The following is a 15,333-nucleotide window of genomic DNA, read 5'->3' as shown; positions in this document are numbered from 1 at the left end:
TGAAAGTCTCGCAGGACGGTCAAATCTCGCACATTGTAAGTGTCCCACTTCGACATACTCTCGACATTTTGACGGCACCGAAACCCAAAAGCCGAAAGATACTAACGTGTAACTCTTCTTTCGCCGGGTCGTCATTGTTCAGCAACCGTCCTCGGTGCGCACGTACCGGTACATACATTTATAAAGTGTATAATGTATTGTGTTCGCGTCCCAGATTTGGGAAGCGAAACTACGATCGTTGATTGGCGTATTACGACGTTGCTACATTTTCGCCTTGCATTCAATTCTATGAGAATTTGCAGGTATTGCTTATCGGCCACTAGGTCACTCGTTAGCGTATTGTATTTGTTTCATTTGGCCGTCTACGCAATGTACCTAAAACATTTAAGCTTTTTATCCGTGTTAGAAATTACTAGGACACCTTAGGTAACCCATTTTATTGTTGCTCTATCTCACGATACATTGGAAATTGTGTTAGGTTCCAACGTTTTGCAAGAGATAATGTAGCTTGTTAGCAACGTATGTTTATCTTATTTGTTGGAAACTAGCACATTTTAAGACTTAGACGGTGACATAAAATGTTTAATCAATCCGCCAAGGTGTCCTGTTACTTAAGTTCCATTGAGCGGTAATATGTACATAACAATTACCGTCAAGTGTGTATTGAATACCTATTAGTCTTTGTTGTATCTGAGAAACAAACTAGTCAAATGTTAACTCATTTTCCGAATAAAGCCTAAATGCCAAACTACAAGTCGGTGACATCATTAAAGTTGTCCTGTTTGACTTACTCGTTTCGGTTTTATTATTTTGCTTATTATATTGCATCATCGATCGATGAATTCCTTATTATTACAACAAGTATGTATATTAACTGTTATGATCGCTGCTGACATAGAGATAAATGGGAACATGTTTTTGTGTTATCAAGCATTTAGATTTTAGGACTAAATAAACTCAGTTATCGCCTTCTTTGTTTGTTGTTTACCAAGTATAGATTTGTTCATTAATATGTATTTTACTGTGTACATTATTGTATAGATCGACGCTCACATTAAGATAAACGTGTAACGCCATGAAATCAATTTCCTGGTCTTTAAATGCTCATTATTGAGTTGTCCTTCTCAATTGATTCTTCATTAGGAAGCCTGTCTCATTATTTGTTTTATTTCTGTTCTTTACGTCTTGTTAATAAACGACAGCTTTTGTCATTATTATAATAAGGCTATAACTGTCGTCTTCATTATGGCTGCTATTTAATGAACTGTATCAATTAGGCCAGTTCTCATTGAGCCACTTCCTCTCGGAATATTAACATGAGCAGTCGAAATCGTTTGTTTCTGTAAGTAATTGAAGCTATTGTATTCAAGAGTTTCATTTGCATGGGAAACTTGGCAGGATTGTTACTCGTGTAGCGTCTCGTCTCCACCCTCTTCATTGAATCGATTTTCACCTTCGTATTTATGACCTGGCATATCTTTGGCGCGTTCATCGAGTCTGCTATCTGAAAACTTAAAGCTGATTATGAAAACAAGCTTTAATGTATCAATACCTTTTCACCTGAAACTTAAGTATTCGCCCATTGTACAGAACTACTTTCGATTGATTTCAAAACTATTTGTGTATTTCTTCTATTATTTCAGATCAGTTCGTGGTTAATTCTTGGTTTTCCCAAGCATGTTTATTGCGGCTTCAGTATTTGGTGCAAGTAGACTTATAGATGGTTATGTATTGTTGCAGGCTCGGGTCAGGCAGCGAGTGCGGCGGTGGAGGCGCGGGCGGCGGCGCGGCCGCTCCGCAATCGGCGCGCGTCTCCTCCAACGGCGCCGGCGGGATGGCGGTGAGCCGCGTGCCCAGCCCGCTGCACGACGGCAACACGCCCGTCGCGGAAAACTGGTGCTTCACACAGGTAATGTATGGTATCCATCCAAACTTGTTCCCCAAGCCGTCACGCCACGCGAATGTAGCTTTGCTGCTTGCTGCGCGCCGGCGTACCCTGTGTTGTTACTGTGTAGAAGTCCTCCATTCCATACGATCTCTATAATAACATTATTGTATATTGTATGGTTCATCAATTTTCATTCAAGTCTCATAAAGTATTTACTTATTCCAATGAAAAACAAAAGCTTCAGACAAACAAAGCTTGAAGGTTGACGTGAATGGCAAGGGCATTCCATGGCCGACTGAAAATTTAACTGAAATCGGAAAATGGGCCCAGAAACAGAAGGCTTTAGTCACGCAACTCAGAAAAACCTTATAAAAGTAACGAATTCGTCAAATAACCGTCGTAAACTCATACATGGGCTTGTACATAGTATTAATACAAGTCATATGTTGATGTGGTGCGAATGGCGATAATAATTGTTTACCAAGGCCGTTATCGGTGAACTTGAAATATGTTGCGCGCATATGCATATTGTGTTAACGTATACATACATATTTAAAACTACTAGGAAGAGCGGTGCACGTGTCCGCTGTTCAAACTACAGAGGTGACTCGTGCGTCACGTTGTGTAGCTATACATACCTACAACTACTTACAGCCGAGGCTAGCGGTATGCGTATACCCCGCGGCGTGTCACTGATTTAGTGATATTAAAAAGCCAATTTCTAAAATGTTTCTCGGATAAACGTAGACGTGATAACTGAGCAATGCCAAGCCAAACATTCGACGTCATATTCTCACATGTTACATAATAGTCGTTTGTTCTCTCAGACGTCAATAAAACATATTAGCAACAGTATGCCGCGTACTGATAACAAAGTTGGCCATCCGAGGAGGTGCTTTATTCGGCTCGAGTAGTTAACTAGGTATCACTATGAAAATGCTATTTTCCCGGCCGATGGTCATCGCTAAAGTAATTGGAACGACCGTTGTGCGACATAGACTCGACGATCTGGTATTACCTTTTTGATACTTTTTGTCCAAAAATCTATTTAGTCTACAATAACGGTGGTTTTTTGCTTGCTTTGTGAGCAACCGCTGCCGCACGTACATTTATTAAGATCTGTCTCAAGTTTTAATCTTTAGGAATCTGTTGTGATGTGTTCGTGGTCGTACCGTTATTTAACGGCGTTTACATTAAAATAAATGCTCGCAGTGTAGACGTAATGATGAACGTGTATTGTAGTGATTGTACAATGTAATGTACAGAAGAGTGTGGGTACAGTACCGCGTGCTTCCGTGTAGGACGCTACGCTGCAGTGTAGTCTGTAGTCTCAGTTGGACACGTGTTCTCCGTTGGCGCTTCTGCTGCGCTGGTACACGTGCCGCTCGCCGATAATCACGTTCTTCATTAGTACTCGGAAACGCGTCAACAATAAACCTCGCATGTTATCGCTACAATTAGAGCTCTCTTTGAACTGAGGAACTGAGCCATACACAAACGACGGTACTATGAAACCATTACGTGTTGTAAATCACTTTACTTCGAAAAGGCTATTAAAATTACTGCCATTTACTTACGTTTATCAACAAACTAAGCCTTTGCAACTATACGTTACATACTCTGTACATTGCAAATGCGTATTGTTGTTGAATTATTATTTTACCTTAGATGCGCCACGCTCTTGATTTGTCAAGATGGTTTGAAATGATTAGGCCCACGTATTTTCCTCCACATTGTTATTTAAAACAAGTTTCTCTAAATGAGAGCTGGTTTTTTATAAGGAGCACACATATAAGGCTTTTATGTGGCGGTGGAATCTGCAAACGGATGTTATCTATGTGTCCGCGAATGCGCGGAGACCGGGGATGATGCGGGCGGCCTTGGCGCGGGTCGGCGACCGGGCGAAGACCCCAGCAGCACCGCAAGCCAAGCAACGGTCGAGGGCAACGACCAGCGGCGGCCAGGTTGCGCCCGCGACTTGCTACGCCTATCCTCCTGACCGACGCCGTGGCCCAAGTGTCCACCCGTCGAAGCTCAGGGCCCCCGACAATGCGCCGATCACGTTCACCTAACTCGCACCATGCTAATTATATTGTTACGAATGAATTATACACCGTCACATTCAAATCGAACTGCCATAACCTTATTCAATAGCTACGCCAAATGTGTTTGTGGCCATTGAAATTACCTGAAACCAAGATCAAAGACTGTCGAACCCGATAATATAAACTGTTTAAAATATACAACAGACGACATCGTAACCTTGAATCATGAATGAAATAATGACTGTTGCCCATTTTGTTCATGAAACTTTATTTGCCATAAATAAGTCGTTAAACTGGTTGTTTGTTTTTCATGGTGACTGTCGGTGAGGCAATTAAGGACAATGCACGAGCACTAAGCTCAGTAGTTAGAGCTCCGGCCTGTCGAAGATTTATCGTTAGCCACCCGGGGACACCTTGTGAGACTATCCGCTTCCCTCGCTGATTTATGGCTTTCCATTATTTATAAAGCATTGTACTTGCATCATTCTACCTGATGACTATCTCCACCCATTACAAGTTTGTGTTTAAGCTTCTGCGTAGTTCTACAAGTACCTATCATAAGCATTTTATACGTCTTTCATAACTACCTACTTGTGTAACATAATAAGTAACTAAATGACGTTTAAGTTAAATTCATTTTCCTTTGTTGCAGGTCAAAGTGGTTAAGTTCAGTTACATGTGGACAATAAACAATTTTAGTTTCTGTAGAGAAGAAATGGGTGAAGTGTTAAAATCATCGACTTTTTCAGCAGGTGCTAGTGACAAGTTAAAGTGGTGTCTTCGTGTTAACCCTAAAGGACTCGATGAAGAGAGCAAAGACTATTTATCTTTATACTTATTATTAGTGTCGTGTAATAAATCAGAAGTGCGTGCAAAGTTTAAGTTCTCAATATTAAATGCAAAACGGGAAGAAACGAAGGCGATGGAGTCACAGCGTGCATACAGATTTGTCCAAGGCAAAGATTGGGGGTTCAAAAAATTTATCAGAAGGTGAGTCACACATATGTAGTACCTATTCATAGTATTCCAACTGTTACACCGTCATCTGTTCTACAAAATAATACGCAGTATTGTTAGTCACAGTTTCGATAAAAATAATTTTATCATACATATTGCTTTTAGGTTCATTCCCCCAAAATAATTCCATAATATCACTTTTGACGACGAAAAATCACGGAATTGTGTAGGTTTTTGTAGCTTTACGCGTCGTAACAGTTAGGTTGGGGGCGGACCCCATAACTGAGCACATAATTTTATTCCCTGCTGCTGAAAATATGGGTTTCTCGCGAGGGCTGGAGAACCACAATAAGTAGAGCTTTGGCACCACACGTGCGATCCGCATCAACGGCTGTAATGATAGGACGGTGTATTATCGAGGGGTCTTGTGTCATTGGTCTTGATGTAAATCAACCCCTTTGGAAGTCACGCGTTCAATATATCCGGTGCACAGACGAAGCTAGTCAGGGTTATATTACAATCGTTATTTCTAAGTATCCTTATGTGGTTTAAAAGAGTAGTCTACGAAGCCCCAAAAACTAAATATCCTTGAGAAATTAAGCACAGTCTCTACTTATCCTATTAGCAGTATTTTTACCTGGCATACATTCTTGGAAATAAGCCTAGATTGATACAATTGGTTCGGAAACCCTTTTTGGGTCAAGGTGTGGACGATGTTCATTAATCTAATTCTAACAATTTTATAACTACCTGTTGCCCGCTGGGCCGGCCGTGTCCATGAGCCTTTTTATTAATAGTTTTACTTAATTCCGTATTTAACTTTTTGCCTTTACCTATACTTTTTTCTACTAAACGTTTAGCTTTTATAGTAACAGTTAGTCAGTTAGTCTATTATGGGACAATATTCCGGTAATTTTTCACCACACAAATAAGCATGTGAATATTCAGCTAGTTACTATAAAAATATGCTTCACTGCAACTCAGCGTACGAGAAACCGCCATAGTTGACTTTATATTCGGTTCAGTCAGCAAACAGCAGAATTCCTTTGATATAAATATCATAGCCATCAATACGTTTACAATGGCAAACTTTCCCCTAATACCGGAACACTTGGGTTCGTATCTAAAAGGGAGAGGGCGCCACTAACGATCGGCTTTGGGCCAAATCTACCATTGCCCTGCGCCTCATTGCGGTGATGCGAATACCACAAGGTTTACTCAAACTTTACCGAGTGCTAACAGTTTTACGACAACGTAAAAATGAGAACAAGAACATTTGCCTATACCTATAAATCAGTTACCTTCAATTTTATTCTTTGCTACATTTACTCACGATATTTTATAACCGATAGGAGATATCTAAGGGTTCTTTCTCCCACATAGCTGTCGATGACGTTGGTCCTAGAAAATGTTGTATCAAAACAACTCGCAGCTCACAATACGTCCGGTTTTCCTAGTAATTAATCCACTTGTAGAAATGACTATGCATGATAATAATATTCATCAAGTGTTTTGCTCTGCGTATTCCCGGGAATTCCAAAGTAGAACAACTAATCTCAACTGTAGGAATTTCCTATGATAAAGTTTTAAAGAATAGAATCTAACATCACATTTCTCTAATTTCCAGAGACTTCTTACTAGACGAAGCGAACGGCCTCCTACCAGAAGACAAGCTGACGATATTCTGCGAAGTGTCGGTAGTGGCCGACAGTATCAACATCAGTGGCCAGAGCAACGTGGTCCAGTTCAAAGTACCAGAGTGTCGACTCTCCGATGACCTAGGGGCTCTCTTCGACAATGAAAGATTCTCTGACGTCACATTGGCAGTTGGCGGCAGGGAATTCCAAGCACACAAAGCAATTTTAGCAGGTAATTTACATATGTGTGCTTAGTCTGTTATCGGTATTACGTTTTATGGCGTTACATAAAAGATAAGCAATTTATAGTTGAGTTTATTGGCTACAAAGCAACTGCTGAGCATATTGGTTCTGGGTTCTGTTTCTGATATTCGGATTTTCTTTTCAATTTTGCATTAGGTCTGTATTTGCCTTGACTTTCGCGGAATTATTAAACGTAAATGCGCCATTTTCTTCGAAAGGCCATGATGTATGATCGTTATATCATATTATGAAATTCTTATAACATTCGTAGGTATTATTTCTAGATATATGACATGATAGTACCGATGTCACGTGTAGTAAATGCTTTTTATCTAAAAGATTTTTGTCCGATATGAAATCAACAGTTTTGTAGCAATGTTTTAATATTTATTTTTCACTAACAAAGCAGTATTTATTAATTATATTTTACATGTGGGAATTTTAGGCCAAGGAGAGGACATTAATCTATTTTTGTCCCGTAACCCCCCTTCCTATCTAACTATAGTTTCCTTGTACCAAATTCGAGTGGAATTTCCGAGCGCGGCTGACTAACAAATAAATTATAACTCGTATTATATTGCTTGCTAGCTTTTTTCTGCGGTTTCTCTCGAGTAGGTACCTATTGTAGGAATAGCGGGATAAAACGTAGTCTATGTCACTGCCAGAAGAGCATATTTTCCAATGGATATCCAACTGGAACTTAAAATTTCGAAACCTATTTAATGAAACAAACAATCGAAGTTATTCCACTTTATAATAACTACAGTATAAATGAGCGTTTAATATACATTTAAATATTATTAAATAGTACAAAATTACTAAATTTAACCTAATGTTTTCCGTCATGACATTAGTTTATCAATAAACCGCAGTGTTGGGTGCTGACTAAGCTTACAATAACAATAAGTTAGTAATAATACAATAACAACAATAATTATCATATTGTTATTGTTTTTCTATTTTACATTGGGTTTTTACACCCATTCCTGTAAACAGGAATTACATCGACAGCATTTGACAGTACACTGCTGGACTATGAGCCTTCTTTACATAAGATAATCTTCACACATGGCAACCAAGTTGGATATCGCAGCTTATAAGGTTCAGGTTTATCAGGCCGAGAACGCTGCTACCTGGGCTCTTAAAACCAATCTCAATATCAATGCAATTGCAATCCAATAAAATCTCAATAATTATTCAATGTGAAAACTATAGAACCACAATCATAGCTATTAAAATAGGATTCAGAGTATGGACTATAAAGCCTATTGAGTTTGGCTGCTTTCTGGCATTTAGTTCATTCAATATCCACATTGAGTTTTATACTCTCTCGGTACACAAGCGCAAAAGTAGCATTTGGGTACAGGTTCTGTTCCACTTTGCTGTTGTAAATAGGACCCAATGTGCTATAATAAGTCCCAATAACCATAATATTGTTAATCCAGAACATTTGATTACAACGTATTATTTGTTACAAATTAAATGCACATAAGTAGGTTATGATAACGGCCGAATTTAGAATAATGTATAATGACCGCTATTTTTTCCCTGTTACACGAAATAAAATTGAAACTGTATTGTTTTAATTTTAATTATGACATCAGTAATGCAACGCCTCTTCAAATCATCTCTGTAGGTCGAATATTATGTGTATTTTTATTTTGTCTTATTGAGGTAAATTAGTATGTGGTAAATAAATTCTTTAATATCGTTTGACTTTAAAATCTTTGTATTTTTACATACTTATTGCCTACTTTATCAAAATAAATTAATAAACCTTTTTATAGTCTCATTACAAATTATTATATAGTTTTATTTTTGCTAAATAGAACGCGCGGTGTCATACGATATTGCAAATTTTGAGAATACTAGACTTTAGAACTAGAACAATGCTCAGCAGATGCACTTGCGATTGAGATTAACCAGAACAATATTGCTTTAATGTAGTCAAAATTAATTGACAAAGAAAATATCATGAATAGACTGATCATAGATGGTAAGCAAACAGCGCCATGGACACTCACAGCACCAGAGGAGTTACAAGTGCGTTACCAGTCCTTTTGCGGTTAGGAACTTGAGGATGAGGCTTTCAGTAACTCCAGGCCTGCCCGAGACGTTGCTAAAAAAAAAAAAAAATACTCCAAGTACAAATTCTAATAAATTCCTTTTTGCATTTTCCAGCGAGAAGTCCAGTATTCGCAGCGATGTTTGAACACGAGATGGAAGAACGGAAACGGAATCGAGTGGACATCACAGACGTAGACCACGAGGTGTTACGAGAAATGTTACGCTTTATATACACGGGCCGCGCGCCCAACCTAGACAAGATGGCGGACGACCTCTTAGCAGCCGCTGACAAGGTAAGCTGTTGCTATTGGCTGTTTCGTTTTTGGGCCACCAATCAGAGTGCATCTATTTGAAAACCGTTACGTTTAAAGTGAACTTGACAGGAGTTGATTTGTTATAAATTAAGGAGTAAAATGCAGCGGTAGAATTGAATAATAAAGTTATTAGAAAAAGTTAACTCCTTTAATCTGTTATTAAAACCTGCTACTTAATAATATTTATTCACTGAACAAAGTCAATGGAAATTATAAAAGAAAAACGTTTAAATGACCCCTTAATAGCCACTATCACGCTATAAACATGTATAAAAACGTTAATCAGAGATAATAAGATAAGTCAGCCACGTGCATAGAAATTATGGCACAGATTAAAATCGTGTGACTCGTTAATTGACACGATGGTTAAGTGTAGGAGGAAATACAAGTAATTAATAGGACAGTGTTTACTACGCTGAATTAAAATGCTCTGTTACTTGTAGGGCGAGGAAGTGTGTATTTTGTTATTGCTATTGCTCAGTTCTATATCAAATTGAATTCTAATTCTATTTTCTATATTGAAAATAGTGAAGTTTCACTTTGTAGGCTTTTCATAACTGTCATCATTCGATATTTTTATGTTTATTAATAAATGTTTTTTTCTTTATTTCCAGTACGCACTCGAGCGATTAAAAGTGATGTGTGAAGAAGCGTTATGCCTGAGTCTATCGGTTGAGACGGCCGCGGACACACTAATCCTAGCCGACCTGCACTCCGCTGACCAGCTCAAGGCGCAAACCATCGACTTTATTAACACGTTAGTATACACTTTATGACTTTTATGCAACTGCTACTTGTTTATTTGAGTGGGAAAAGGATAAGGTTGATTTACATGCAATCAAGACCTAAACTTGTCAAGCAGTAAATATAATTCTATAAATCCTGTTCATCTACGGGTATGCTCAACTAGTTTCGGACCCAATCGGAACCCTTATTCATGAGTAACCTAGCTTCTTTTAGTCTATCATGATTATAATGATCAGTGATATTAATGTTGTTTTGTTTTGTTACGCAGAAGTCACGCTACAGACGTAATGGACACTGCGGGTTGGAAGAACATGATCTCGTCTCACCCGCACCTGATCGCGGAGGCCTTCCGCGCACTGGCCACGCAGCAACAACAGATCCCCCCCATCGGGCCGCCGCGCAAGCGTGTGAAGCAGGCCTAGTGCGGCACCGCCCGGTCCGCGCCCCGGCCCGCGCCCGCGCCCCCGCCCCCGCTATACCAAAGACACGCCACCCGGCCCGCGCGCCGCGCCCCCCACGGCCCACGTGTGCGTATCATTACACCGGATCCCACGATCCGGACCTTCGTTTTACTATGATTGATCTCAAGACGATATTCGATCCTAATGTTTTTTTGTCTCTTGCGGTTAATTAGTGTACCGCTTTTAATAATTACTTTTAATGTGTATGTTACGGAGAAATGCTGGACGCTTTTTGCGCGTTGATGTAGTTTTGGATGTAGGCTTCGGGTTAATATTTTATGTATGTCGTTTTTGTGAACATTCTCTTGCAGCTATGTATGTAAATTATTACTATGTATTGAATATGGAACTCGTGTCTAAAACAACTATCCATGTCATATAAATTTATATCATTATATTATTATTATGATTGTAACATTCATTGGCTAACAAATTGACATAATCGGTTATTAATTAATAGTGATGTACAGAATGTAATAATTCGAATAATCGAATGTAATGATTATTATGCCACAATGCAAATATAATTGGATTGGTAAATCTTGGTGTTTCGTGTTCCCATAGAAATTACAAGAACATTAATGTTAGACAATGTATAATGTAGGCCTTTTGAAAATATTTTGAAGTAGAGTGGTAATTGAATGCAATAAAGTTATGTATGTACCACAGGTTTGTACAAAATTGTCGTGTGAAATGAAATAACAACGGATCCCGGCTCGACACAGAGCTGGGACAGAGACAGTTGTGTGCAAGGCTCTGGTACCTCGTAGACGCAGTAGGGGACTCGAGTGATTGTATAAGTCTATTGAAATTGTTGGTATTGTATATAGATGAGCTACGATCCCACCATAAAATATTTCTAAGTACTAACCCTTAAGTGGTATCACTGATGACACCATTAATTTTTTATTATAACTGTAGGATGTTATTCCAATGACATATTGTGATTTTTCTATCATATTTCCATAGGTTTAAATAATTACACGAACGCTTTTGTTTGGTTTCATATGTAGATGATCACTGGAATAATTTAAATTTTAATGTATTATTATTGTTGTTGGTTTCGCTTCATCGATTGTACATTACTTCGTGTCATGTGTGATGTCCAACTCGGCGTGACTTGACTCGCCCCTCATTTTGCTCACTTCATTAACTTTTAAAATTAATATGATTCTAAATTACAAATTGATAAATGTTATTTATTAGTATTATTATCATTTTTTTCATTTTCTATGTCAACTTGACGAATTTTGTAATTATTACTATTATTCTTTTAACTTTGTAAAATGAATGGACCTACCCACTAAGTACCTATTGTAATATTTACTCAATAGAAGTATATAATATACCGCGGCCAATAAATAATAATATTTAATACCATTTTATACCCACTTCCCATTTTACTACAGCTGACAGCTGTTCCATGTAATTGAATATTACAAAATGTCAAAAATAACTGTGATTTCGAAATTGTCAGTAAGTTGAGCAAATAAATGAAATGATGATGATTTTAACTTTTTATTTCTATTCTACTGTAAAACTGTGTATTTCAGAAATTAAATTATATTATGGGAACCCTAAAAATGATGTCTGTCTCTTATATATCTTGCATCGTGAAAACTTTAAAAATGTTAGCATAAATGCTGGTTGACGTCATCCTATGAGATCTACTGACATCGTCGGAGCCCTCGGAGAGATTCTTGATAAACCCTAGATGATACATAAATAAGAAGGAAGCAGAAGAAATAGGCACGTAATATGTGTGCCCTTATAATTTCTACCTACTCTCGTGGAACGAAGGCGTGAAACTTATGTTTGAAAACGGCTAAATCCTAAAATTTGTTTTGACTTTGACTGAAGATTTATTTTTATTAAGTAACTTGTGGCCAAAATTCCATATAATGTTAAAGTACAAAAGTCGTTTGAAATCGATTTATCTAAAATTACATAATTTCACATCTCTACTATTGTTAGAACGTCACTTACAATAGGTAGCTGTCAATGTCAAATCATGAAATTGTCATTATTGTCAATGTCTTTCGTAAGTTTCATTCATTCGTTGTCGTTTATTTACGTTTACGTAATTTTCATGAGTTAGTATTAATGCGATATTGATAGAATTTAGTTAACAAAATGTATACGACTTGTACCACCAATAAATTACTTATAAACGTGAAAACTATAGCAATGCGGACAGCACAGTTCTCTTCAAAACCTGCAGCTTCGGAAGTTCTTACTGCTTATTTAATTCAATGCAATGAACCACCGTGGACCTCCTATTTCGTTAAGGTAATATCAACAAATACATATTATATCAGCTAATATTTGTAAAAAAGACCAGTCTGAAAAGATTTAGATTTATAAATAAGTTGGGTTTTCCTGACGTTATAACTCCTGAACGCACGAACCAATTTCCACGGTATTGTATTCGTTGGAAAGGTCTCAGGCTCCGTGAGGTTTATACCAAAGAAAATGGTCAGAGTGTAGCAAAGGGGCTTGGAAAATTCAGGAAAAAAGCAGGTAAACAAGGAAAATGGTTGGTGGCAAAACAGTTTTCGCTGGGTTTACTAGTCTATATATAAAAATCAATCCTTGTTCGTTAGTCTCGCTAAAACTTAAGAATGGCTGGACCAATGGCCTTCAATTGTTTGTAGAAGTCTAGGAAAGATTTGAAATTAACAAAAAATGTTTAAATCAATTCAGTTAACTATACTTCTATGCACCTTTTTTTCTAATACAAAAATGAATGAATAAGATAGCTAATTATGTTGTGTATTAAACAAAATTAAACATGTAGCATAACTATATTCCTGGGTGATTTCTTTCAGTACAGTAGTGTGAAGAATGATCAATTTGGAATGTCAAACTTCAATTGGAAAGCCGGGAGTTCAAACTATCAAATATTAAGGACTGGCTGTTTTCCTTACATCAAATATCACTGCTCAAAGAAGAAAGCAGAAGATTTAGAAATATCCGACAAATTCATGAGAGCTATCAAAGTTATTAATTTTGGTAAGTATACTTGAGAGCAAAGGAACAGAGGGGTTTTTCTTTTTCATTTCTTGATAAATTATTTTTGATACAATTATTTTATTAAATGGTAGCATATGCTGTATGAAAGGCAATTTCATTACCTATGAGAGTAATTTGTTTTAAAGTTATAGAGGGTTTAAAATGAAGAATCACCAGTGGTGCCTTTCCCAAGTCAATTTTCACATTACACACACACACAACTTCACGCCTTTTATCCCCGAAGGGGTAGGCAGAGGTGCACATTACGGTACGTAATGCCCCTATACAATGTACACCCACTTTTCACCATTTGTGTTTTAAGTCCCATGTAATAGGGGGTGAGCCTATTGCCATATCCTGGACACAATTCCAGACTCCATGCTACTACCGAGAAATTTTTCGAAAATCCGAAAATAGCCCAGTAATACTTTGCCCGACCCGGGAATCGAACCCGAGACCCCTTGTTCGGCAGTCGCACTTGCGACCACTCGACCATCGAGGCAGTGCCCATCCCAATTTTAGTTACGTATCTTACTTTTTAAAACTTTTTCTTCTGGTAAATTATGATGTAACAAGAACAACATTTCTCCCTTTAGATTTTTCCATTGAATTTTTTTCATGTTCCTAAGGTGCAAAAGGATCTGCATAGAAAAAGTCTAATAATGAAACTCTTTACTTTCAGGAATACCCTGCCTGCTCTATGGCCTAGCAGCAACTCAACTGATAAGACATAAAGAAATAGTTCATACTCCTAAGGGACCCGTCACAATATACTTCTTATTACCAGAAGATAAAGGATCAAGCTACTGACTCTTACTAACTTATATAATTTATTAAATCCTAGATAATACTTTTGAGTTGTGTAGATTACTTGTTAAGTTTTATTTTGGAACTCTGTAGAAAATAAGCTAAATCATAAAACAAAGAAATTATTTTTATTTTAACTTCATAATTAATAGTAACTTACCAAAAATACCTGTTCAGTTACACCATTTTCAAGATTTTACTCTTCTGAAGTAAAAACAAATCATTCACTATTTAATTTTCTAATAATAGAAGTAAATTCGTAGTTAATGAATAAAAATATTAGAGCAATTGTGTACAAACCACGTAAAAGCGACTTATTGCTTTATTTTTGAATCAGGCATAAATTATTTTTACCAATTTAATTGTGTTATGGTAATGATCTTATGAGTCTCATTTAATAGGGAATGTGCCTATTACCATATACCGGGCACTATTACATTCCACTATTTCTTCCAGAGAATTTCATCTGGCATTAGGTGAATGGCCTGATAATTGATCAGCCTATATCATAAAAAAATCTACATTTGGTTCAAGTCTAGCAATAGCAAAGCTCAGCATTACAGCTGTGAATTGGGCCATAAACAGTACTTTTTTGTCCCCGTCGGACAAAAGAACCTGAGACCCCCTTGTTTAGCTGTCACACTTACGACTACTCCAAAGACTACACCATAATATAGTAAACTGGACTACTCGATGAAGCAATAATATAGTACATACATACTTGTGAGATGAGTACCTAGTCACTTGAAAATGAATGAAATACTTCACTCGAAAAGCGCAGACCAGACGGATGGACTATTTATAATCTGTTAAGTATTTTTGTTTTTAATGTTTGTACAAAGTTCATTACGGCAATTAGTAATTACATAAATATGCAACTGAAAGCGTGAGTTAATGATCCGATAAACGTATCTATGTGGTCGGAGTAAGAGACGAGATAAACCAGAATTGTAAAGTCATGTTAACGACAGCAATATTAGCCTTTGATAAAATAATCACGAGGTCTGGAAGTGACTCTCTCTCTTTATTTTTGTAATTTTGTCACAGCACCTAAAAGTTGATACCAATATTAAAAGAAGATTTTCTTCTAAATTTTAATTACAATATCTCATCTTTGAATATCTTATCTTTCCATAAAGTGCTAATAGACATCAC

At 37.2% G+C, this 15,333-nt stretch overlaps 2 protein-coding genes across 6 annotated transcripts in view; both read left to right on the top strand.

The window, feature by feature from the left end:
* The window catches only part of LOC118268190 (protein roadkill), a 51,461-nt gene extending 39,594 nt beyond the window's left edge, over positions 1-11,867 (top strand). For all 4 annotated transcript variants that reach the window (XM_035582549.2, XM_035582550.2, XM_035582547.2 and 1 more), the window contains 6 exons: positions 1,741-1,909; positions 4,586-4,923; positions 6,518-6,759; positions 8,952-9,130; positions 9,766-9,908; positions 10,167-11,867. In XM_035582549.2, the coding sequence (XP_035438442.1) occupies positions 1,835-1,909; positions 4,586-4,923; positions 6,518-6,759; positions 8,952-9,130; positions 9,766-9,908; positions 10,167-10,320 (1,131 nt within the window). In that variant the 5' untranslated portion in view covers positions 1,741-1,834 and the 3' untranslated portion in view covers positions 10,321-11,867. The remainder of the gene's footprint in view (positions 1-1,740; positions 1,910-4,585; positions 4,924-6,517; positions 6,760-8,951; positions 9,131-9,765; positions 9,909-10,166) is intronic.
* A 521-nt stretch (positions 11,868-12,388) lies between these two features.
* Positions 12,389-14,292, top strand: LOC118268335 (uncharacterized protein C15orf61 homolog). 2 transcript variants are annotated; one of them, XM_035582782.2, is made up of 3 exons: positions 12,389-12,648; positions 13,188-13,371; positions 14,054-14,292. In XM_035582782.2, the coding sequence occupies exons 1-3, from the start codon at positions 12,493-12,495 to the stop codon at positions 14,179-14,181; spliced, it is 468 nt and encodes a 155-aa protein (XP_035438675.1). In that variant the 5' UTR covers positions 12,389-12,492; the 3' UTR covers positions 14,182-14,292. The 2 variants fall into 2 exon arrangements, with proteins under 2 accessions (XP_035438675.1, XP_035438676.1); XM_035582783.2 differs by having other exon boundaries at positions 12,391-12,648; positions 13,193-13,371.
* Positions 14,293-15,333: the final 1,041 nt, after the last annotated feature.

This window comes from Spodoptera frugiperda, chromosome 29 (assembly GCF_023101765.2).
Source record: "Spodoptera frugiperda isolate SF20-4 chromosome 29, AGI-APGP_CSIRO_Sfru_2.0, whole genome shotgun sequence".
Taxonomy (NCBI): domain Eukaryota; kingdom Metazoa; phylum Arthropoda; class Insecta; order Lepidoptera; family Noctuidae; genus Spodoptera; species Spodoptera frugiperda.
This window is presented reverse-complemented; position numbering and strand designations above follow the sequence as displayed.

What these genes read in the sequence shown, in the direction of transcription:
- LOC118268335 (XM_035582782.2), top strand. Translation starts at nt 12,493, where the DNA reads ATGTATACGACTTGTACCACCAATAAATTACTTATAAACGTGAAAACT. An exon ending in GGACCTCCTATTTCGTTAAG is followed by an intron (nt 12,649 to 13,187) that starts GTAATATCAACA and finishes GATTTCTTTCAG; the next exon opens with TACAGTAGTGTGAAGAATGA. An exon ending in TATCAAAGTTATTAATTTTG is followed by an intron (nt 13,372 to 14,053) that starts GTAAGTATACTT and finishes CTTTACTTTCAG; the next exon opens with GAATACCCTGCCTGCTCTAT.